Consider the following 23,956-nt stretch of genomic DNA (forward strand, 5'->3'; position numbering starts at 1 on the left):
TGAAGAGGGTCCAAGAACCAGACAACTGCGTTTGCTGTTGCTCGCAAATATTTCTTGCTCTCACCTGGAGCAGAAGTTATGTCAAACCCAGCACCGAGCTGGCACAGCACGCAGCACCTTCCAAGGGTACCAACTCTTTGGGAGACCCCTAGGAAACAGTTGTTGCCCTCTAACGTCAGTCTCCTGGAAATAGGCAAGGAAACACTGGGCAGGACAGACATGCAGACCTCAACTGCCCACACAGACCCAAGCCAGCATCACCACACGGACAGCAGCCCAGGGCCAACAGGCTGCGAGCCAAGAGGAACTGTAGCAAAACAAACTGACACCTTGCATCAGCAAGATTCCCTGTAACGCTGGTTCTCTGACAGGCTTGTGCTCGTCTTCCATTACGAGGGGAGCACAGGGTTCAAAGATGATCTGAGGAGGCACAACACCTTTCTGTGGAAAGATGATACCCAGAGCAAGGCTATTTCCTTTAGCAGAATGGAGGGGGGCAATGACGTTTTGCATCTTCCATCCCCAGAGCTTGAACATGTGCATCTACCCAAAGATGAGCAGGCAGCCACTGGGATGTGAGCACAGAACTGGATAGTCAGCATTTGTCGCCTGTCCCTGGATTACTCCCTGGGAGGACAGGAGGTGTAAGCTTATCTCTTACTCATCAGTTTACAACCAGTTTTCACTTCTCACGGGCTCCCAGCGGGCTGGGAGCTATTGCTAAGCAAACGAAATTGGATTCCCAAAACAAGAAAGAGCAAGACATACGCGGCGGTAGATCACCAAGGCGGAATGGCAAGCACAAAGGGTCTGAGCGCTGCAGCCAAGCGGAGGCCCAAGCAAAGTTATTCCCTGCCCTCCTCCCCCAAGGGCTGAGAGCTGTCTGACCTCTGCTCTCACAGGGGCAGGGAGCAAGAAATCAGGTTCCTCTGCACCATGAGCTCATGCTGGAACCACGCAGCGGCAGGGCCAAGCGACAGCCAGCTCCCCACCCCTAGCAACTGCTCGGATTCCTATGGTAACGCCAGGCACCAGTGCCTGTGACTCAGTGTGCTTCAAGCGCTCCCCGCTGCGGCTCGGCAGCCCCACAACCCAGCATCCATGGCCCCACAGGGCTGCCCGCTGTGCGTGTGGGCCCCGAGCGCACCCAGCTCCCAGGGACTTCCCGGCCCCGGTGGGGACAGAGGACCTACCTTCACCCACTGACCCTGCGAGACGCCTTCCAGTTCTCCAGAATGCCCCACAGCAACTGCGTCCCCAGAGCAAGGTCCCAAAGGTCCGGGACCAAACCCAAATCTCCCTACAGAGCAGCGGCAGCACTGCCACGGGGCCAGCGAGCCACCAGGTCTCATCACTTCTCACTACCAGGATCACAACTTGGCTTCAGAGACAACTCGCAGCGCTTCACCAGGGCATAAGTGCAGGTTATTAGACATTACCGGGGGACTTCCCCTCGGGCACGCTCCTAAAATTAATCCTAGTGTGGCACCATGAGGTAGAAGGAAGTCATCACTAGGATCCTTACAGCTCCACATTGGAAAATGAGCCAAAATAGCCTCTTGCCAAAACCTTCCTTACCCCTTGGAAGGCAGACCAGACTTGCCAGGTGTCTGCTTTTTTTTCACTACGGGGCAGGCAGCTCCGTTGCTTGGCTCCAGATTAGTGCTTCGTGACAGAAATGTTAATGGAAAGAGGATCCAGAGCAGAAGACCTTGCAGACTGCAGGTTCTGCTTGTGAACCAGCCTGCAGGGCCCAGGCAATTCCAGAAGGCTTCTCACAGAATTTTCCCCAGTCCTTTACCAACTGTGCAAAAGTCAAAAGCACAGCGTCTCCCACATCAGAGCAGTTCAGAGAAACACAACCCTCTCAATACCCAGGAACTAGCAGGCACTGAGAAAGAGACCTGGAGCTGAAAGTTCAAATGTAAGAAATTAAATATAAGGGCACACATTTTATTTTCTGACAGAGCAGCTGCACAAGATTCCTACACAAGATTTTCCCTGTCTAGCCAAAAACGACCTGGAAGCAGGACCTTTCGTTGAACAGAAAGTGCATCCTGCATCAGTATAAGGGTGAAGTAGTTGTCAAAAAAACAGCATTTCACCAGACATAATGCAATTTAAGATCCCCACGGTTTTTAGATAAATGTCCTGACAGGATGCAAATTGCACACCCTGCACAGCCAATGAAAATGTAAGGAAAGTGATGCAGCTAGATTTAAAAAGTGAGAAGCCTGCTCAAGCATTTAAAAACTCAAGAATCACTCTTGACATCAGAAGCCTGGCTCTAACGAGACAACTACTTCCATTTTTCCAAGTGTTTTCTGCACCTTTCCTGGTGATCTCAACGCTTGCTGAGCCATGTGCTTGGCTCTCTAATAAAAACTGACTTTTTGGCTAACACAGAGATGTGTGGAACAGCACGTTCTGCAGGAAGACAGAAACCCCAGCCCTTTAAAACACGGTTTTTATTGCTGGACGCTCCTTGTACAAGATCCTACCAGAATTCACCCAGGGAAGACAGTTCTCTCTTATCTATGAAGTCTTGGAAGCTGCTGTTCACACAGACGTTTTGGTGGGTTTTTTTGTTTGTTTTTTTTTTCCATTTCCAGTTTCACTACTTTGCCATCACTTATTTCTAAACGGTACCTACTCTGCAGTTTCCTTTTCCTGTTTTTCTTCCAGACATACTATTAATTCAGAAGTAAATCTGCCCATCAAAATACGTACATGTGTTAGCACACCCTGGACTTGTCCTTACACCCAAGGAAGAATAACAAAAGGCAAATGGCTCCTTCTCCCCAACCAATTAACAAAGCGATGCTCAAACCAAACAGGAATCCCAGTTCTGGGGTGGCTCTATTATTTTTCTGACTCTGCTGCCACCGACAACTCCTCCCGGTTTAGTTTCATTTGCACCAGCGTCTGTTTTGCTGTACACATCAGTCAACCCCCTGCACTGCCCCACACAGAGTTATCCCCCAGTCAGTAACATCGCCCCAGCCACGAACGCCTCAGAAGGAAGCGTCCCTGTTAGGTACGGCCCGCCTGGAGGGCTGCTCTCCCCATAACATAACAAAACACGACACAACAAAAAGCAGCCAGCTCCTCAGCAGCAGACCTTACAGCTCCTCAGGAAAAAGCCCCAGGGCCGAGACTCACCGGGAAGTCCATCCTGAGTCCTTCCTCACAGCAAACTGATACCACCCTGGGCCGAGGCTGGCTTTGCCGGGCTCCCCGCGACCAGCCACCTCAGGACAGGCACACTGCTGCTCCTGCAAACCCTTTTGTTCCCCGTTAGCACGGCGGCGTTTCCCATCTGCAGCCTCCCTTCCCCAGCCGCCCCAAGCCCCTTGCTGCGGGCCACCCCCGTGCCCGCTCAGGTTCACCCCGACTGACCGCCAGCCTCCCCGGGGGGGGTTCCGAGGGGCCGGGGAGGAAAAGCGCGGGGCTCAGCTTCCCCTCACGGGCCGGAACCGCTTACACGCAGACCCGCCGCTGAGGACCCGGGGGGGGGCAGGCGGAGCCCCGCTGCCCTCTCCCCCTCTCCCCGCACCCCCGCGCTGCCACCGGCGGAGGGCGCAGCCGGCGCGGCCCGAGCCCCGCTCGCAGGCCCCGCTGCCAGCCGAGGGACCCCGTTTCCAGCCGAGCGCGCCCCGCCGCCTCCCCGGCCCCTTGCGCCGCCGCCTCCCGGAGGGCTCAGCCCCGCCGCCGCTACCTGCGGCCCGCCGCCGGCCTCCTCGCGGCCCGCCCGGGCGCCCCGCATCCGGCGGAAGGGCGGCGTGTCTCCGGGGGAACGCTCCCCGCCCCGGCCGCCGCCCCCTCGCAGCGCCTCGGCCTCATGGAGCGCCCCGAGCCCGGTAGCGGCGGCGGCGGCGGAGGGCGGCCGGGGCCCGGCGCGGGCGCGGAGCCGGCGCTGTGCGCGGCGCTGCGGGGCCTGCCGCCCGGGCTGGCGCTGGGGCCGTCGCTGTCCCGGCGGCGGGGCACGGGCGTGTGGTGCGTGGGCAGCGCGCTGCCGGCCGGGGCGCCGCTGGGGCCGCCCGGCGCCTGGGAGAGGTGAGTAGCGGGGGCGGCGGCCGCCGCCGGGGGTGCCGGTGCCCGGTGCCGGTGCCGTCCCCGACGCCGCGGCCGTGCCTTGCAGCCTGGTGAAGCGCAGCCCCGAGGAGGCCGAGGCCAACGTGGCGCTGGCCTGGGCGGGCGGGCGGCTGCAGCTGCGGGCGCGGCGGCACATCGCGGCGGGCGCCGAGCTGCTCCGCTGGGCCCCGGAGCCCCCCGCAGGTACGTGCCCGGGACGGGGCGGTGGCGGCCCGGCCTTCGGGGGGCTGGAGGATGGGGAGGGATGGGGCTGGGAGCCCGCAGCGGGGCCGAGCCGCCGCCTGGTTGCTGGCACCGGAGCCCCGCCAGCACTGCTGAGGTTTTGGTCCCGGCCCCGCATCGCGCTTCGCTGCCGGGTGGGAAGGGAGCATGGGGTGCTGCTCTGTGCCTGGAACGAAATGCTGGCTGCGAAACACTGCATGGGTACTGCCGGGGGTGAGGGAACAGCGATTCCTCCCGCCTCCCCCAGTTAAAAACAAAAAAACAAAACAAAAAGTTATAGAAGCGACGGTTTTCATGCCAGAGGCCCAGGATTACTGTCTAGCAGAGTCTAAAAGGTTCCTGCTCCCCTGATCCAGCAGCAGCATGTTGTTATAACAGTTAATTCACCCACCAACAGTTAATTCACTTTTGTGTTTGTGCAGGTGATGCCGATGTCTCCAAGGATGTACCGGATGAAACCACAGTCCCTGACATCCCCATTGAGGCTAGGAGGCCAGCCCCCAAATCTGTCAATAGGCTGCCAGAAGAGGAAAGCACTGCTCCTGAATGTAAGCCATGGCAAGCCAAAGTGCTACGGACTGAGAATCAGCACCTCGAGACTGTCTCAAGCATTAAAGCCAATGGCCAGTGCGGGCAAGAATTGGACAAGGGTACAGATCCAAGATCCACAGCAGAAAAAGTGGAGATGGGGCAAAAAGAGGCACATTCAGGAGACGTGGATCTGTCATTGCCCTCAAGTGGGCAGCTCCAGAAGTGCCTTAAGGACTGTGGTACCAGGACAGTTGAGGAAGAACCCCAGCAGCCCAGTCCTTCAGAAGGAGAGGATATAGAGACTTGCAGGAAAGAGAGCAAAGTTTCCGAAGACTCCAAGCAGGGATCCCCAGAGCATGGGGAAAAGGGCTCACTGGAGCGGCCTGGGGAGCAGGAGGACTGTATGGAGCTGGCGGAGGGTCATTCTGGCAGCCCAGGCCCCCCACCAGATGCCCTGTCCCAGAAGGAGCTGGTCAGGCGCAGGTATCACTGTGGGGAGTGTGGCAAAGCCTTCCTGCAGCTCTGCCACCTCAAGAAGCATCGTTTTGTCCATGCTGGCCACAAGCCTTTCCTGTGCACGGAGTGTGGCAAGAGCTACAGCTCAGAGGAGAGCTTCAAGGCCCATTTGTTGGCCCACCGGGGCGTGCGGCCTTTTCAGTGCACCCAGTGCGACAAGGCCTACCGCACGAAGCGAGACTTGCAGGAGCACCAGGTCCTGCACACCGGCCAGCGCCCCTTCTCCTGCGAGCACTGTGGCAAGGCCTTTGCGCGCCGGCCCTCTCTGCGCATCCACAGGAAGATCCACGCGGCCGCAGCGACCGGCCCGGCTGGTCCCAAGGGATGCCAGTGTGCCATCTGTGGGCGCCACCTGGCCAACCCCGGCTCCTTGCGCAACCACATGCGCCTGCACACGGGGGAGCGCCCTTACGCCTGTCCCTACTGCGGCAAGGACTTCCGACAGCAGAGCAACCTGCGCGAGCACCTCCGGCTGCACACCGGCGAGAAGCCCTACAAGTGCCGCTTCTGCGGCGACGCCTTCCCCAAGCTGCCAGAGCTGCGGCGCCATCTCATCTCGCACACGGGCGAGGCCCACCTGTGCACGGTGTGCGGCAAGGCGCTGCGGGACCCCCACACGCTGCGTGCCCACGAGCGCTTGCACACGGGCGAGCGCCCCTTCCGCTGCGAGCAGTGCGGCAAGTCCTACACCCTGGCCACCAAGCTGCGGCGCCACCAGAAGTGCCACCTGGCTGACAAACCCTACAAATGTGAGCTCTGTGGCATGGGCTACAACCTTTCCCAGAGCCTTGCACGCCACATGCTCACCCACAAGGCGGAAAAGGACCCTGAGGAACTGAACACTACAGTGGCCTCTCTTGCTGTGGACTTACCCCAGGCAGCAAGGAGAAGGCCTCAGAGGAAGAGCCACCAAGAGGAGGATGTGGCAGAGCCCGCCTTGCTCATGGTGGAGGTGCCAGAGCCAGAAAATGAGGCAGAGCTCCTGATCACAGCCAGTGCTCACTGCATTGCTGCTTACCAGCCTCAAGGCAGCCCCCCAGGTCCTGAGGCACACGGGAGACCTGCTGAGCATTTGCCATCGACAAAGGACGTCATTGAAATCACCATCTCCGAGCACGAGGACAAGTGCATCATTGTGCAGGACAAGGGCTCACCAAGTGACGTGGTCATCATCCAGGAGGGGGTGGGCTTCGGAGCAGTGGCAGAAGTGGTGGAGGTCGAGACTAGAACCTGACTGTCTCAGCCTGCTCTGGCTCAGCTTCTGTACAGAATATTAAAGTGGCTTTTTTAAAAACAAAAACAAACAAACTAGCTCTGTTGTTTTTCTGTGGCAACAAGGCCCCGGGTCTCAGCCCCAGGCAGAAATAGTGGTCTTGGAGGTAGCCTGTGGGCGTAGAGCTCGATCTTTTCCGTAGCTGCCCCTTGGAGCTATGAGCCTGCGTGTGCCACATGCCGGGCCTGGTGCGGGAAAGGCATTGGCTGGTGATGGGAATAATCTCTTAGAGGGTAAGCACAGAGCTTTAACAAGCAGTGCCCCTGCTCTGCTTGCGCGTAATGGTGCACCATGGGGAAAAATCTAAAAACAGCAGCCTTGAACAATTCCTTCCTTTCAAGTTTTTCTTTTCCTGCTTAACTGTTGCTATTCAAGCACTTTTCTGGGATTTTATGCTGGAGCCCAACAGCATTTCTGACCATGTGAGCGTGATGCTAATGCTAGACGTTGCTGGGAAGCAGCTTCCCAAGCATTAACAAGGTGTCCCTGTTGTGGGTTTTTTGAAAACTATTTTTCACAGTCAGCGGAAGCAAAGTCCTGCCTTAGAGCTAGGGCTGAGTGTTCTTCCTCTGCTTTCACCTGTTTTGCTTGCTGTTGGCTTCCTGGCTCTCTGGTACTGGATGGTCTGTCAGAGGATGTCAAAGGATAGTTTCATTTCTCACAGTACTAGGAGCATTGTACAGTGAATTTTCACTGTCCCCAGCCAAGAAGCGCCTTACCTGTCCAGGTAAGGATTCAACAGCTCATTTCAGTGTGCTCAGAAGATTTTCCCTTTGCCCTGCACATGCAGATGGGGTTCACTAATCTGTTTCCTTGTTCTTTTTCTTGTATTCTTGCTTCCTCTCTTCCAGTTCTTTCCTCTTCCTGCACCATAAAGCTAAAAGACAGCTAAAGCACAGCTACACCTCAAATATTCCCACTGCTCCACCTTTAGTGCTCATTTGCCATCTGAGATACACTGAATAAAACTGGTACCTGGAAAGGAGTGCACATTTCCAAAGGCCTTGCAAATTTTGCCTTACAGGAAGAAGTCAACAATACCAGCCCTAGCAGAGATCTTTCAGTCTTGCCTGCCCCACACTTGCATTTCCCATTACACAAACACTGTTTTCATTTGCTACCTTGTTAATTTTAGCCATTCATTGTCTCCGTCTTGACCCTCTCCAACATCTGCGTTTCCCTAAAAGTTTTGTTCAGAGGCCTAAGTTCTCTGGGCTTTTTATGCTCACTGCAAAAGGAGGGTATAGTGTCACCTGAGAATCATCAGTAGCACTTTTCGGGGTGCTATGAAGACAGTAATGTGACCATCTGAGAAACTGTTCATTGTGGTTTTTACTCATCTTTCAACTTTTTCCATAAACTTTTATGACCGGTTTGTAGACGAGGTACTAGAGTCAGATCCACAACACCTTGATTTGAGGTAAGGCCAGTAGGTGAAATTCGCCTGATAAGCTGCTGGGTATCCTTATTTTCAGCTATTTTCTTTGAAGTCGGGGCAGATGCGCTCAGTCTTTGCCCTGAGAGCTTGGAGGCAGACCAGTGGGAGCACAGGTGTACGAGGGAGGGCTTAAATTTGAAGCTGCAGTGCTTTCTACGGTTCTCCCTGCGGTGCCTATCTGAACTCTTGCAGCTTTCAAATATTGACACAGCTGCAAAGTGTTCTCGCTGGAGCTCGGCTCGTGCTGTGTTTGAAGCGTGTGCCCTCTGTCACAGCACAACTGTGAGAGAAGGGGGAACAGCAGGGGGAAGGGAAGGGGAGAATCCAGGCCCCTGTTGCTTAATCTGCTGCCCTGTAACTGCCTTCTTCATCCTGAGCGAATAGGGGGGAATAAATAGGAGCAATTAAGTGGTCCTAACAGAAAAACTATTGGGTTAGTGACTGCGAACATCCTTTTGCTTGACAGTAAAAATGATGAATAGAGTTATTTAATTCTAAGGAAACCCTATCAAAACCCCAAAGACGAGGATGCTGGTGAACCTCAGCATGGATAGGATCTATGGAACTTGGGGCTCACGGCATCTGTAGAGATGTAAGATGTTCTAGTGCCATCCCCTTTGTCTTTCTCATGTTATCTCCAATAAACGTTATTTTAATTAATACATAATGGAGTCCGAGTGCCTTTCTTACTGGGATCCACAGTGAACACTTGTACTACATTTGGTGTAGTCAGCAGGATCCTGGTGAGAAATGCCTTACTGGAAGAAGGATAGTGAGGAAAAGAATGGGTTCCTGCCGGGTCCTGTAGGCGGGCCTGAGGAACAGTCACGCAGTGTTTGGCCTGGTGACCTCTCTGGTGAGATGGGAGATTCAGGAGTTATTTGGAAGTCCCGCTCCAGCTGAAATATTAAGTTTTCTCCAAAAGGAAGGGATGAGAAAAGTTCAGTAAGAATGTGTTGTACTTGCTTGTCACTAACATGCTTGAAAAGAATGTGGGAATGTTTTAGTCTGATACCAGGGGTAAGAGACTATTAGTCTCTTGTATGGATATGGAAATACGGAAGATATGGAAAGAACTAGTGTGGGTATCCCAGCAGCAAGAAATGCAGGTGAAGGGGCATGCTGCTTGCTGCTGTGCCATTTGTAGGCAGTGTAATCCATAAGCAGCAAGTACAGGGCAAAGCGTGGGATCCCAGACCATTAATTATGACCGAAGTGAAGGGACCTCCTGGGCAACCTCATCATACAATCTTGGTGTGAGATGACAACCAAGAGAACTGTAGAACCTGTCTGGTTGGGGTCTCACTGGAGATCCTGCATGCCTGTGACCCATACATCTCTCAGCATCAAGCACACAGGTCTTCTGTCCAGTCACGGTCTGCCTTGCTGGTAGGGCTTCTCCAGGGCTTTGGGATACTGGTAATTGATAAATATTTTCTTCATTTAAAAAGAAGAATTAACCCATATGAGACGAGATCAAAACTCCCGTTTGTGTTGAAAACCATACTTCTGGGAGGATAAAGGTGCAAGTCTTCACCTAGGAAAGAAAATAGCATACATTACAGGCAAAAAGAAAACCAGATGATAAAAAGTTGCTTAAAGGAATGGTGAACAGAGATGGATGAGTTAAATGTTCAAAGGGTGGAAGTCAAAACCCCTGGGGAGGTGATGAAAAAGTCCCAGGATGTAGCAGAAATCTCTAATTATAATGCAAAGTCAATGTAAAGAAATAGCTGAAACTTAAGTGACAGTTGAGATAAGAGGCTTCAGCAGTTACACTCAACAACCTTAGGCACTGGTAGGTGGTTTTGTCCTGTTTCACAGGGGAAGCCGCTGAAGAACAGCAACTGGAAAAGAAGCAGCCAGAGGCAGTGACAGAACAGTTGTTTTCAGTAATTTTTTTTTTTTTAAACAACTGTTTAAGCAAAAAAAATGGATGTAGGAATCAGAACAGACTTCTGACATGAAAGGTAGATGACAGGTGAGTATTAGAGGATATTCATATCTGTCCAATAACCAAGCTTAACAGCCAGATTCTAGTGCTGCTTAAACTTAACCCTATACAATGCATGATATCATATAAGGTGCTAACATCTTCCCTTTAAAGGAAAAACAAGATGGTAAAATGCTGTGCATAAATATCACAACTGCTGATTTCAGCTGTAGTATAAAAGTTGTCTGGTTATTACAAAGAAGAGACAGAGGTGCAAGAAAGCAGAAAAAAAAGTGAGTGAGTACATTGGAAATTCTCATGAAGAGGAATACTCCAGTGATCCACATAGCAAGCTGATGTGAGTAGGAGCAGGCTTGTGCTGCGCTGCACGTATCACTTGGCTGCAGGATGAACTGAGCTGGCTAATGCCAACTGGAGAGCCTACAGGCTGCTTCCACTCAGCACTGGTGCTGATGCCACCACCACCAAGTGGCCTTGTCTTTATCTCAGAGTGAGGCGGCATATTCTTATGGGAACATCCTTTTGTTTGACATTGGAAATTACAAATAAAGTTGTTTACTTCCAAGAAAATCCTCTAAAAAACCCAAAGACCACAAAGCTGGTGAATCTCAGCACAGACAATATTTGCACAGCATGCCATGGCCTGATGCTCTACTACTTGGTGTTCCCAGCATCTGAAGGGACCTAAGATTATCTAATGCTATCCCCCTTTGCCTTCTAATGTTATCTCCAACAAATGCCATTTTAATCAATACCTTGTGTACTCTGTGTGCCTTTCTTACTGCGATCCACAATGAACACTCGGACAGGCACATATCCATCAGTCATCGCTACAGCCAAGAATTCAGGGTGGTCTTCCACCAGTGTTATTTCTGCTCTGCATTCACATCCACTTGGGCTTGCTCAGTTCTGCCCTGGTGAAAACAACCCTGAGCTCATTTGCCCACCTGCAATGTGAGACCAAAACCAAATTATCATAGAGTAAAAAATGGTCCCTGTTGCTGTCCTCTTCTATTCTACCAGCTGAGCAAGTCCCAGTGGTGACCAGAGGGGCTTACAGAAATGGGGGGCTCTTTGTGCCTCCTTGCACAACGAGGAGTGGTGGTGACTGCTGTGTGGGACAGCAGCAGCACTGATTTCCCTGTTCTTCCAAACCCTTGTTTGTGCACTGACGCCTCCTTCCTGTCCCAGCCTTACTGCAGTCCCTGCCTGTGCATTTCTCCTAAATGCTGTTTCCCTCCTGCAAAGTAACGCAGGGTGTTTCTAGGGTTGTGCCTAATCCTATGCACACACACCCAGGTCAATTTGGCTGTTCCTGAAGGCGCCTCTCCAAAATCCAGGTGTGGTGGGTGAGAACAGGGGATACTCCTGTTAGGTGAGGGCGGGAGCCTCTGCAACTGCTCTTTGTACCAGTGGACACAGAGTCATTCCTGAGCCACCCTAATGCTAATATTTGCACTCCTTCTATGGAGATAAATATTACAGCTGTATCTCCTGCACAGAGGCACAGCACAAAACATGCTCCCTGCTGGCAGAAAACACTTTTGTGCCATGTGGCAGCTCCGGAGACCATCCTGACCCTGTCCTGCTTTCTGCTGTTTTCTCACCATGCCAATTTTCTGCTTGCTGTAGGAATCATTACGGTGTTCCCAGCTCTGGTAGTCCAGTTCTTGACATATTCATTAGCTGATGTTGTGGCACCCAAATTACTCCTGTCTCCCTGTTCCTGCAAGCCCTTGTTTTTCGGCCTGTTTCAGGCGTGCTAGCTCCTTGCTTGGCAGAGCCTCTGTTTCCTTTTGGATGTATTTTAATATATTCCACGGGTGTGGGAAGAGAAGGGGAGACCAGACTTCAAGCTGCCTCACCTTCCTCCACCCCACTGGGAATTATAACGCAGTGGGAAGTTACACACACCGAAAATGGCATTGCTGACCTAACTGGGGGGAAATATTTAATTCCACATGGACTGCAGCAGGCACCCTTTCTGATACTTGGCACGGATGAGGAAGATGGAGGAAACCTGTGTGTTTGGGTGCCAAAATAGCTGGGGCTAAGCTTGGTGATAACTGCTGGGAGAAAAGACAACTGGGCTCTAGGGGGAAAAGGGGCAGCTTGCTACTAAAAGCAGGAGAAGGATTTGGAATGGCTAAGGAGGTCTCAAAGTCTTGCTATGTGTGAGGCTACCAGGGCACAGCCTCCAAGAAGATTTAGTAGCAGGGAACTGAACCAGCACGGTGGGGAGGCAGCAGTCATGCCAAGAGCTGCGGGGGGAGCAGGGTGGCACTGAGGGACAAGTAGTGAGCTGCTTGGGCTGGGGTGGCTGTCTGCTGGCAGAGACTTCTCTCGGCCAGCCCAAGTTCTCCCTCTGCCCTGGGACAAGCTTGTCCTCTCACATCTTCCCTGCTTTGAAATGAGATGCTAATTTTTCTCCTGGGGTGTGTGCATTTAGAGGCATTTTGTTTGGCTTCCACCAATTAAGTATGAAAATGAAAATGTCCTGAAGGGAGGGAGAGATGCCAAGAGAGGATGGATAAGAGAAGCCTCAGTCCCGCTGTCCCTGACACACCATGACCTCTGGAGTCCTGTTTCTTCATTCTGGTTTAATATTAACCCGGCGGGGCTGTGACTCCGCTTATTCTGCTCCCTTTGCATTTCCTCCGCAGCCAGGGCTGTACAGCATGGCGCACAGCAAAACCAGCATACTGCAGGGCCTGCTCCTTTCCAGCCTTCTGCACCTCACCTTGGGCCACGATGGAGGTAAGTCTCTGGCACGGGGAGAAGGGCTGGACCAGTGGGTGACGAAGGAAGGAAGATGGGCTTATTTCTTTCCAGGGATAAAGCTTGTGGAGCTTCTAAAACCTTGTAGCTAGGAGCAAAAGGGTGCAGAGAGTGGACTGAGCATAGGGCTTTCCTGCACAAGAGGATGCAGCAGCATCCAGCAGCTGGCAGGGAAAGCCGGTGACGACAGCTCAGTAGATTTTGTGGGTCACCTGGGAGATGGTGGGGAAGGGGAATGGGGCTCAGTCCAGGACCTTGTGTAGCGCAGCCACGGGCCTTTTTGGGTTATTTCCTCAGCTCACCTGTGTTGCTACAATTCTCCATTGCCTCTTCAGCTGCCCTTACCTACAATATAGGTCATATGCAGTATGCAGCCTCCCTGCTCATTGCTCCATTTCTTTTCTCAGAGCCTTTACTTCATCTATCTGTTCTTCATATGAGCTTAGGTCCTCTCTGACACACTGCTTTGTGGGGGAAGACCTGTCTACAGGTCTCAGTTCAGAGTCTCTGAACATGAAGATGGAATCAAGCTATGCCTATCCCAGTAGCATGAGACTGGCAAGACAGAAATACATTGGTTGGCAGAGAGCTCTAGGCGGGCTCTAGGCAAACAAGCCTCTATCTAACTGCAAATCGGCAGAGCAGCTTTGCCGAGGATTCCTATCACTTCTGCTGCCTCAGTGATGCCAACCCCAAAAGATGAATTATAGAAAGACTGCACTGACCATCAGGTGTGGACTTGACAGGTCTTGGGCAGGGCTTCTCCTCTCTCTATGGTGAACTGGGGGAGGCTGGGCTATGGGATCATCACATCAGCTGAGCGTGACTTTTGGAAACTGCAAGGGAAGATGCGGGGACCCTCCCACTGCGAGCATCCCTTTGACTGGCAGTGTTCTGACTCGGTAGTTTTCCTGGAAAAGGGGCAGGCACTGTCATTGCTCAAGCGCCCACGACGTGCCAACAAGGGATTTCTCGAAGAGATGCTTAAAGGAAACCTGGAGCGTGAGTGCCTGGAGGAGATATGCAGTTACGAGGAGGCCTTCGAAGCCCTCGAATCCACCGTTGACACGGTACGTCACAGGGCACGCGGGTGTCCCGCCGCTCACTCCTGCAGTGAGACCAGTGGGTCACATAAAGCCAGGCACTGGGGTTTTAAGGTTGAATTTTGTGATAGAAAGATAAGGTTGATGTGTGTGTGACACAGAGAGCTTAGACATCCTCAGGGAGACTCCCTCATAGAGCTACACCAGGAAATGCACCTCAAAGCTCAAATTCTTTCCCTTCCTTCTCTATTGTAAACATGAAGTGAAAAAAGTGAGTATTTCCTCAACTACTAGCCAAGAATTGCATCTTCCACTAGTTCAGCTTGCTGCCACACACATTTGAACTGCCACAGCCCCAGACAGTCACGAAACAGATGACTTAGCAATCAAATCCTGAGTGCAGGTGCCTCAAGCCCCTCTGAGCTGAAACTCTGGCACAGTTTGTCCCTTCTTCTGGCTTCCAGACACACTCACTCACTCTTCTACACTTTTTTCATCGTTGTTTTGTGAAATGCTCCTAGCCCCAAGGCCAGTTTCAGTGCTGAATTCCACCCCTGAGAATAAAACAAAAACCAGATGACCAGTTAGGAGTTTAAGGCGGCAAGAAACAAGCTCCGCAGAGTATTTCTAAAGCAGCATAAACTCTCAGGCTGCATAGGAGAGACGCAGATCCGAAGAATGGAGCAGTACCTGCATATGATCTTTAGAAGTTCTAGGTTCAACTCCTTGGACTTCTGTACTGCAGCATAGGCTCTGCTTCCTCTGCACGTTGATGAGGGAGAATTGCTGTAAGCATCTCTGGTCTTTTTCGGGAGTGATAGTCCTCTCTATTACTCTGATTAGTTGCAAGTCTATAGCAAACAACCAGAGTCTCTCCTGGAGATGATCTGTTGCATGATCAAGAGTCTAACAGGGACAGCAAAGGTTCCTGCACAGTAACTGATCTTCAGGGTTTGCATCTCTGCTTTTGTTAGGGGTAAAAAGTCCCTTCGGCACATCCTGTTCTAGGTCAATCCAGAGAAGGCAAACACAAGGTGGAGGCTCAGGACAGATTAACGGTCAAAATGACCTTTCACAGGACGGTACAGACACCTGCAGACATTAGGCCAATTTGTCACGGGGACATGGCTGTGTTATGGTACTGTTTTTTGCCAGCATGGGGCATAAAGCAAAGCACATTATATAATAGCAGGATAAAAACGTAATTCTGGAGATCCATGGTTGCGAAAGGAAGGTAGCTAACCAGAAGCCGTTGTAATATTCCTCAACAGTTATCCCACTTCCACTTAGCTAGGGACAGGGGCTTACAGATAAGGTGGTTTCCAAGCTTCAGACTGTTGGATATGGTGGAGATCTTATGTCTGGGTATTGCAAAGATGCAGAAACATGCATGCATGAAGTTCAGTGTGTTGCCTCCAAAATGCTTGCCTATCTGGGGCAAAGCTGAAAAAGACCTGATTCCTGAGTCTGTTGGGTGGGAATGTAGTTTTATATTAGATTTTCTGCTTTGTTGGACTCCATAATATTTGCTGTCAAAAGAGCTAGGTTAGTTTGCGCCACTTGCCGTGATGAGGCATTCTACTGGTTGAATTGCAGCAGCTAAGCAAGGTCTGACGTCTGCATCTCTGCTCTTCAATATTTTTGTTTGTTTGTTTTTACAGGATGTATTTTGGTCAAAATACCAAGGTAAGTTGCTTCAAGTCCTGCAGGTGCTCTGCTCTCCCTCAGGATGTACTGACCCATCCTGGAGAAATGGCTCCCTTCCCCCTTGTGAGAGCTCACTCTCCAGGACAAAGCCCTTATATTTTGTCCCTAGATGATAAAATGGTTCAAACCATGATACTTGTTTAGATTCCTTTCTTATAACGTTTTTTTTTTTTCTTATTTTGTTAGTATGTCAGGGCATGAGAAAGTCCAGGACAGCTTTGGATGCTTGTTTAGAAGGTAAGAAATTCATTTGGACCTCAAGTTCCCTGAGTGCCAGAAACCTGCTTCCTACAGTTTAGAAGGAAAAAAACAATCTGAAGTTGGTGAGGTCATCTGATTAGAAGGAAAAAATAGCATGAGGGTATCTTGAAATTCCTTTCGTCTTCTTTATTTCTTCACTAACCATTTCACAAACTGCCTGACTTCCCAATTAAAATGACAGAGGGTAGCTCTCCTTTTCCCAGTGACACAGTAGCGTGTCCCTGACTCTAGCTCCAGGCTAGACTGGCCTCTCAGAAATACTCTGACCTGTGCCTACAGCCAAAGCAAAGAACAAAGCCTCAGGATGAGCTCCCGCTGACGAAGCGGAGACAGTTTAAGCCATGTGCTCTTCCCACCTCATAAAGAGAACGCCTGTGCTTGTGCAGGCTTGTATATGCAGTAAAAGCTAAAGGGATTTGTGGGAGGGTACCTCTGACCTTGAGAAGCGTAACATCCATTTCCACTGGCCCGGGCTTACCCTGTGTTGGGCTTTTGACAGGCAATTGCTCTGTTGGTCTCGGCCAGAACTATCAGGGGACCATTAGTCACACCAAATCAGGGATTGAATGTCAAGTGTGGACAAGCAAATACCCACATATACCTAAGTAAGTGCATCTCCCCCTTTCCCCTGAAGAGTTTTCCAGGGTGTCCTTCCTTCCTAGCTTAACCAGCCTTTTCTCACAGATTTAATGCCACCATCTACCCCACCCTCATTGAGAACTACTGCAGGAACCCAGACGACAACTCCGAAGGCCCATGGTGCTACACCCGAGACCCAACGGTAGAACGGGAGGAATGTCCCATTCCAGTGTGCGGTATGCCTCAGCACTACGCCCCAGCAAGCTCTCCCCTAGCAAGGAACTTTGCACTAACACTGACGCTAAGGAAGGGGAGAGAATTAGCAGGAAGGGATCTTATACGAACAGAGGTCATTCAGAGTAGAGAAGCTGTGTCTTAAAAGGTTAAAAGTGGCTGGGGAGAAAGTGTCAAGGAGATACATCTACCTTAGGTAAGACCCTCTAACGTAGTATTTTCTCTAGACGAATCCATATCTCGATTAAACCTGCTGTCAACAGTTTCCAGGAGTCTACTGCAATTTTGCTAGCCAGGAGCACCCCCAAATCCTGAATCAGCTGCCTCTAATTTGTGACAGCAATGAGTCATACTGCTTTTTTTTTTTTTGGTCAGAATTCCTTTAGGATAAAACCACCACAACTTATGCTTGACTGCTTGCCTTAATGTTCGTTCATACAGTGCAGCAGTTATATTCTGTCTCCTCTCAAGAAGACAGAAGATGCCCTTCTCTCATTATCCCCCTTGACGGGATGGAGAACTATCCCCCTACATTTGTACCTTCCCATTTCTTCTCTGCGACACAGGGCTGTCTCCTCTGGGGCTTGGCCTTCATCTCAGAAGAAATGGTTGAAAGTGGAGAACCTTGTCACAGCAGAAGCTTCACTTGCAAAAGCAGAGACTAGAGGCAATGACTCATGAAAGTCATAGAGGTCATAACAAATTTGACAAAGATTTGTTCTGAAGCATTAAAATCATTAACATTGCTCCAGTCTGCCATATGGCAAATTGGAGAAAAATAATGCTTTGCTTTGGGATGATCATGCATTGGTACCATCTCTGCTCATGAGTTAGTTTCTGCCCTATGGCAAAGTAACCAACTCTTACACTTACATGTGCAAGGATATAACTGGACTAGAAAATCCTTAGCTTTCTTGCACAGTTCCTTCGTGATCAAGTTGTCATGAATCAACCTCACAGATATGCAGTCTCCCCCGTTAAGGTGCTTACTGCTGCTTCCTCAATGGCTGCTCAGTATTTTCTAATGCAAAGCTATGACTTAAATCACAGCTTTCTGCCCTTCCAGGTCAAGACAGGACAACGGTTGAGTTTACTCCACGGGTCACAACACAAGCCCCAGTGCAGGCCTGTGAACCGGAGAAAGGCATGCTTTACACAGGGACGCTCTCAGTCACTGTGTCTGGGGCTAAGTGCCTGCCGTGGGACTCAGAGAAGGCCAAGGCATTGCTCCAAAACAAAAACATCGCCCCAGAGGTGAAGCTGCTGGAGAATTACTGTCGGAACCCTGATGCAGATGAAGAGGGTGTCTGGTGTGTAACAGATGAACCATCCAACTTTGAATATTGTGACCTGCACTACTGCGGTGAGAACCCTGTATTGGTTTGAGTAGGCACACTTGTGAGGCAGTGGCAAAAAAGGTAGCACATGCAAGCAGAATGAAGGACCTGACAGGGGAGTGGGAGGAGGAATTATAATCATAGAATCATTATAGAATCATTCAGGTTGGAAAAGACCTCTGAGATCACCTAGACCAACCTTTAACCTAGTACTGACAAGTCTACCACTAATACAATGCCACACATGTGAAAGTCTTACATGTACTAACCTACCATACATGTATATAACTTAACTCTCTTGTGCGTGCTCTTCTCCCTGAAAACTCACTCTGGTAGACAACGAGCATTAAAACTAGCAAGGGTTCTCAAACATCATTCCTCTGTCATTCTCACGGGGTGTGGAAATGGACATCTACACTGCTCTGAACACAGAAACCACAGCAGCTAAGCCTTTTACAATGTTCATCTTTATGTGTCTCTCAGACAGCTCGCTAGAGGATGAGAATGAACAGCTGGAGGAAAGAGGAGGACGTACCCTCCTTCCTCAAGAGTTCCAAACCTTCTTTGATGATGAAACTTTTGGTGCAGGCGAAGCAGGTGAGCAAAAACTCTAGATACAGCATCAGTTGGTAGAAAAGTTGCAGCTTCTTCCCACAGAGCACTCACGGTGCCTCAGAAATGCCAGCTTACCAAATGCTGTCAAAAGCAGGTGTAGGAGATATTTAAATTGCCTAAAGGTTCATCAAAAGTTAAGCTCTAGTTAAAATCATGGAGCTAATTAGCATGCCTGTCCTAAGCTTTTCCAGCTTAGCATGGTGACTGCAGACAATTTTGCTACCGTGAATGAGGTAGAGTATCAAAACTGGATTGTCTATTTTTTATTTTTTTTTTTTTTAAGATTGTGGCACTCGTCCTTTATTTGAGAAGAAAAAGTTAACAGACAAAAGTGAGAAGGAGCTGCTGGAGTCATACATTGGAGGCAGAGTTGTGCATGGGGATGATGCAGAACTGGGAAGTTCCCCCTGGTAAGCATTATCTTGTCGTAGTCCTTTGTGGTGGGAGTTACATCTCCCTTCTCTTCATTTCCAATGTGGGGGAAAATAAAAGGGATCTCTCATGGCAGGAAGCATGCAGTCAGTACCATTTCTAATCACAGATTCTCCAAGTGTGTGACAGAGGAGTAGAAAAGTAGTAGGAAAGAAGCTTCTCTGTGCTTGAGTTAAATACATGCTTGTCAGGGAAAGCTAGAGCGGTAGTGGGGCTCATCTCTCCTCTTTCCAGCTTTGCTAGAGTAGAGAGGATGCAAAGTCACTGTAGGTAAAGGAGGTAAGATAACTTGCCTATTAAATAGAAATAGACCTCTGCAGTCTTCTTTACCAGTACAGCACAATGCACTTCCCTGCTCAATCCAAATTCTGCTCTCCTTGCATTGCCCCAAGACACACTGCAAGCCAAGACATTAGTCCTAAGTCTTCCTCTTTCCTTTTGTTTCAGGCAGGTGATGCTCTACAAAAAGAGTCCTCAAGAGCTCCTGTGTGGTGCCAGCCTCATCAGTAGTAACTGGGTCTTGACTGCTGCTCATTGTCTTTTTTATCCACCCTGGGACAAGAACTTAACTACAAATGACATCTTGGTGCGGATTGGCAAACATTTCAGGGCAAAGTAAGAGCCTAAACAGCCTAAATTAAGTGAGAGTACACTAGCTTTCCTCTTGAAGTAGTGAGATACAGCGAGGTTAGAATATTATTAAGTACGCAAGGAAATATACAGAGTTAATGCTATCAATCTCAAGAATGAGATTTAATGGAGACGGCACTTGCTGATCTTGAAAGGGCGAGCAGAACCCTGGAAGGTCTAAAGGGGCACGGGCCTGCGCCTGTCAAGAGGGGGAGAATATTGTCTCAGAGGGCACAACAGATCTGAGAGAAGCATCAGCCCCACAGCTGCTCATTTCCTATCGTACAATGAGTTCTTTCCTTCACAACTATTTCAGATATGAAAAGAACAAGGAGAAAATTGCTCTATTGGATAAAATCATCATCCATCCCAAGTACAACTGGAAAGAGAACATGGACCGAGACATTGCACTCCTGCACCTGAAGAGACCCATCGCCTTCAGTGACTACATCCATCCTGTCTGCCTGCCTACCAAAGAGGTTGTGCAAAGGTGAGGCAGCTATCCTAGAAATACAGGCTACAACAGTGTCCTTTGGGCCTTCATAGAAGACAAAATAAATACGCCTGTTTAGGCAATTTGCAGCAAAGGAGCCAGACAGGAGAAAGCTGTTACAACATATTTGATTTTATAATTATGCTTCTTTCCATTCTGTGGAAGGATTTCCACAGAAGGATTATAATTTGATTATAATTACGCTTCTTTCCATTCTGTGATTGCTTCCACAGGCTGATGCTGGCAGGTTATAAAGGGCGGGTAACTGGTTGGGGGAATCTGAAAGAAACATGGGCCACTAGCCCAAGCAACCTCCCCACAGTCCTGCAACAGCTCAATGTGCCCATTGTAGACCAAGATACCTGCAAGGCATCCACCAGAGTTAAAGTCACTGACAACATGTTCTGTGCAGGTAAGCAGACCCGGAGACATAAGGCTAACTTGCCACTGAAGACAAGGGGGCTGAGCTCCTGCTGGGACTCATACCACGAGGTTACTTTCTGATAAATTTTCAAGTGCCCTCCTAAAGAATAACTTTCCCGTGATAATTTTTTCCAACTCTCAGACTCGAAGGCAGAAGTTAAAGCTATGAATAAGGTTTGTGACACCGTGATGTCAGACTAACTAGCACAATGGCACCACTCTGCTATCTGTCAGCAACAGCTGTGCAAGAACTGAGAACACAATAATCTTTCCACCAGTATAAGGAACAGTTCAGCAACATTCTGCATTAAAGGCTGCAAACCAGCTATACTACTCAGTAGGCTAAACGACTCATTCTGTACTTGTCTCAACCTTTTGAACACCTATTTACTCTTATGCCCACAACTTTTGTGGCAGGCTCCTTCACAGATTAGGTACAGTATGTGTGAAGACAGGCATTTCTCATGTTCTGTTTAATTTCCTGTCTAATAAATTTGAAGAGGTGCACATCTATACTCTTAGCTTTAAAAACACTTTTCTTGATGTCATATGCTATTTTACAGACCTCTTACAGCTCTGTCATCTTCCTCCCAAGCTGAGTAGGACTTAATTTTTCCTAATATAGAAGGCATTCTGTACTTCTGATAATCCTTGTTGCACCTTCTTAAATCTCTTCTAGCACCATACCCTTTTGGAGAGTGAAGAAACATAAACATAGCATTCAAGATATAAACACACTATGGATTTATGTACTGGTTTAATATTTTCTGCTGTATTCTTCATTCCTGCAGTCTTTATAAGTTTCTGCAAGCAAATCTCCAAAAAAGTTTTGGCTGAGTTTGTCCTCTTTCCATCTAATAACACATAAATGCTTGAGTTAGGATAGAAGCCAATTTCACAGTACAGTACACCAACAATATAGTATTCATAGTTTCTTTTTCTAGAAAACGCTTGAAAAATAGGTGAGATTCAGACATAGGGCAGCAAAAGGGAGACTTGAGTGATGGAAAATGCAAGAATTCCTGATGAACTAGGCACTATCCAAGTAAAACCCCTATTTTCTTTATGACAAGTCTGTAGGAAGATAAACAGTCAGTTGGACGAGACAAAGAACAGAACCTGCAGAATGACAGGAAAATAAAAATGAGGAAGGCCATGTCTCTAGTCAATACAATGAAAGAACAAGGTACACAGAACTTGAGCACACAAGTTTGTAAAAACAAAGGCAGAGTAGCCCAAGCTACAGCTGAAAATAAGGTGGCAGCTGACTAACAGCTATTCTGATGAAAAATAGGAATGAGAGCACAAAGGGTGGCAAAGTACGATATAATCGGTAACTCTGCAAAGACAGAAGCAGAGTTGGCTGTTTTATAAATATCAAATTTAAACTCCTTTAAGTCCAACATTGGTAGAAGCAGCAAGTAATCTCATGGCTCTGAAACATTATGCAGCAATACTTCAAGGAAAAGATGGCCAACACCAGTCACTTCCCCTACAGCCAAATGTCTGACTTTTCTTTCCTGTAGGTTACAGCCCTGAAGACTCGAAGAGAGGAGATGCCTGTGAAGGGGACAGTGGGGGACCTTTTGTAATGAAGGTACGTTCAATAAGCTCAAACTTATAAGACACAGGGCACTGGGTTTGTGTTATGCTGAACTTTTATAGTTGTCTAAAAAACAGCAGCAGAGATGAAAACTATTGAGTAGCTGAAGCAAACCCCTCTCAAGCCTGAGCTGAGCAACTGAGAAGAATCCTGCAGTCATCTAGCTCAGCTCCATTTCTGTACTGAGCTCTCAGCAAATAGAGAGATCAGCTACGGATTTCTTAAGCAATGGCCAAATCCCACTTAGAGGTTTAAGAGTGGAGACACGGTTATGCCCATAAGCTGTTATCTAGTATATGTCAGGCTAAATTCCAAAGCAGCATGCATGACTAAAGAGGCTAGGGCACAAACAAGGCTCAGATCTGAAAGTCTCTTGCTCCTTATGCCAATCCCATTTTCCTTTGATTTAGAACCCAGATGACAACCGCTGGTATCAAGTGGGGATAGTTTCATGGGGAGAAGGCTGTGACCGAGATGGCAAATACGGATTTTATACCCACGTATTCCGTCTGAAAAAGTGGATGCGAAAAGCCATCGAAAAACAAGGGGGATAGAAGAAGCGTTTCCCTTGCTTGTTCTCAGTTTTGCTACAGTATTCCAGTTCTTGAAAACATAAGCATTGAAGATCCTGAAGTAAAAGTTATATGCCTACAACTTGACAAAGGAAGGTGTTCTCCCTTGAAAATAAAAGTTCTCAACAACCTCATCTTCCTTCTGTTCATACTGAATTGAATTGCACTTGAATCCATGCAATCGCAATAGCTGGGAGTACCAAACGACACTAGTTGTACTGCTAATTACCTATTGTGCCTTAAACATTCTCCTCCCTTCTATCAGCTCTAATAATCAAGAGATCTTAGACCTCAGATGATGGACTTCAGATACAGTAAGCAAAACTTCCCTCATACACTATTTCCTCCCTTCAAGTCAATGCATTTTCTCTTCCAGAAATTGATCAGAAAATGTACTGGAGATAATCCCCCTACAAAAATTGTGGCATTATTCAAAATGATAATATTGATGTCAAAAGTAAAGCAACTTTTTTTTTTTAAATAAGAAAGGCATTGTTCTTGGCTGTGATAGCAGTCAACAAAGCACCATTATTTGCAAAGTTAGCGTCTAAAGATGTTATAGATGCCAGCTATATGCAACTCATCCTACACAGGAATAGGGGTTGGAATAGATGAAGAAGTAGCATTTCATTTATTGCATGGCAGTAACTTTTTACATGACAGGTGTTGCTGACGCCTGGAAGTGTATTTCCCACTGGCATAGCTAGATTCAGAAAGAAGCAATTTGTGCACGGTCAAACTTGCATCCAAAGGAAGCATCCTTCACTATACCAGTTTTGTTCTTACAAAGCCCATTTAGGAATCACTCTCAAGCTCCAGTTCTTTCATGAACTCTTGAGCAAAATTTGCAGACCACCAAAGACCCAGCAGTACAGTAGTAAATAATGTATTCTTGACAAGCCAATCAGTTCAGCGCAATTTTCTCTTAAAGTGATCATGAGATTTGTAAGCCATCCTTGCTGCCTCTGACATCGTATTACCAAATTCCTCATCCTTCACAATGCCATCAAGTTAGAGAAGCAAGCAACAGATAAAGTTGCTTGTGCTTCAAAGAGTATTAAGGAGAGTGAAAGGAGACATGAAAAAAAAAGATGGCCGAAAGAACTACCTGAAATTTGTTGGTAAAGTTAGCAATCAATTACTGTGTTTTGCTTTTGCAACCTCCTTGAAGATGGCTTATCTGGGAACCAACTTGAAGACAGCCCATTTTAATTGCCCAA

The 23,956-nt window shown here is 48.8% G+C and overlaps 3 protein-coding genes across 6 annotated transcripts in view; 2 read left to right on the top strand and 1 right to left on the bottom strand.

Annotated features, from left to right (window-relative positions):
• ARHGAP1 (Rho GTPase activating protein 1) overlaps positions 1 to 3,858 on the bottom strand; it is a 25,674-nt gene extending 21,816 nt beyond the window's left edge. For 2 of the 4 annotated variants that reach the window (XM_066998761.1, XM_066998759.1), the window contains exon 1: positions 3,719 to 3,858. The gene's annotated coding sequence lies outside the window, so the exon portion shown is untranslated. Of the gene's footprint in view, positions 1 to 3,162; positions 3,353 to 3,399; positions 3,541 to 3,718 lie in introns of those variants that run through there. The other 2 variants (XM_048065048.2, XM_048065044.2) reach the window with 2 other exon arrangements.
• On the top strand, positions 3,842 to 6,672 carry ZNF408 (zinc finger protein 408). Its single transcript, XM_066998740.1, has 3 exons — positions 3,842 to 4,056; positions 4,142 to 4,278; positions 4,740 to 6,672. The coding sequence occupies exons 1-3, from the start codon at positions 3,842 to 3,844 to the stop codon at positions 6,596 to 6,598; spliced, it is 2,211 nt and encodes a 736-aa protein (XP_066854841.1). The 3' UTR covers positions 6,599 to 6,672.
• A 5,958-nt stretch (positions 6,673 to 12,630) lies between these two features.
• Positions 12,631 to 22,870, top strand: F2 (coagulation factor II, thrombin). Its single transcript, XM_013193116.3, has 14 exons — positions 12,631 to 12,786; positions 13,714 to 13,877; positions 15,512 to 15,536; positions 15,744 to 15,794; positions 16,318 to 16,423; positions 16,503 to 16,633; positions 17,698 to 17,994; positions 18,452 to 18,565; positions 18,867 to 18,993; positions 19,463 to 19,630; positions 19,962 to 20,135; positions 20,372 to 20,550; positions 22,088 to 22,158; positions 22,575 to 22,870. The coding sequence occupies exons 1-14, from the start codon at positions 12,708 to 12,710 to the stop codon at positions 22,716 to 22,718; spliced, it is 1,830 nt and encodes a 609-aa protein (XP_013048570.2). The 5' UTR covers positions 12,631 to 12,707; the 3' UTR covers positions 22,719 to 22,870.
• Positions 22,871 to 23,956: the final 1,086 nt, after the last annotated feature.

The sequence above is a fragment of the Anser cygnoides genome, chromosome 5 (assembly GCF_040182565.1).
Source record: "Anser cygnoides isolate HZ-2024a breed goose chromosome 5, Taihu_goose_T2T_genome, whole genome shotgun sequence".
Classification (NCBI taxonomy): domain Eukaryota; kingdom Metazoa; phylum Chordata; class Aves; order Anseriformes; family Anatidae; genus Anser; species Anser cygnoides.

Excerpts from the sequence above, each read along its gene's own strand:
- ZNF408 (XM_066998740.1), top strand. The coding sequence starts at position 3,842 with ATGGAGCGCCCCGAGCCCGGTAGCGGCGGCGGCGGCGGAGGGCGGCCG. Across the intron at positions 4,057-4,141 it reads CCGCCCGGCGCCTGGGAGAG|CCTGGTGAAGCGCAGCCCCG; the intron begins GTGAGTAGCGGG and ends CGTGCCTTGCAG. Across the intron at positions 4,279-4,739 it reads GGCCCCGGAGCCCCCCGCAG|GTGATGCCGATGTCTCCAAG; the intron begins GTACGTGCCCGG and ends GTGTTTGTGCAG.
- F2 (XM_013193116.3), top strand. The coding sequence starts at position 12,708 with ATGGCGCACAGCAAAACCAGCATACTGCAGGGCCTGCTCCTTTCCAGC. Across the intron at positions 17,995-18,451 it reads TTGTGACCTGCACTACTGCG|ACAGCTCGCTAGAGGATGAG; the intron begins GTGAGAACCCTG and ends TGTGTCTCTCAG. Across the intron at positions 20,551-22,087 it reads TGACAACATGTTCTGTGCAG|GTTACAGCCCTGAAGACTCG; the intron begins GTAAGCAGACCC and ends TCTTTCCTGTAG.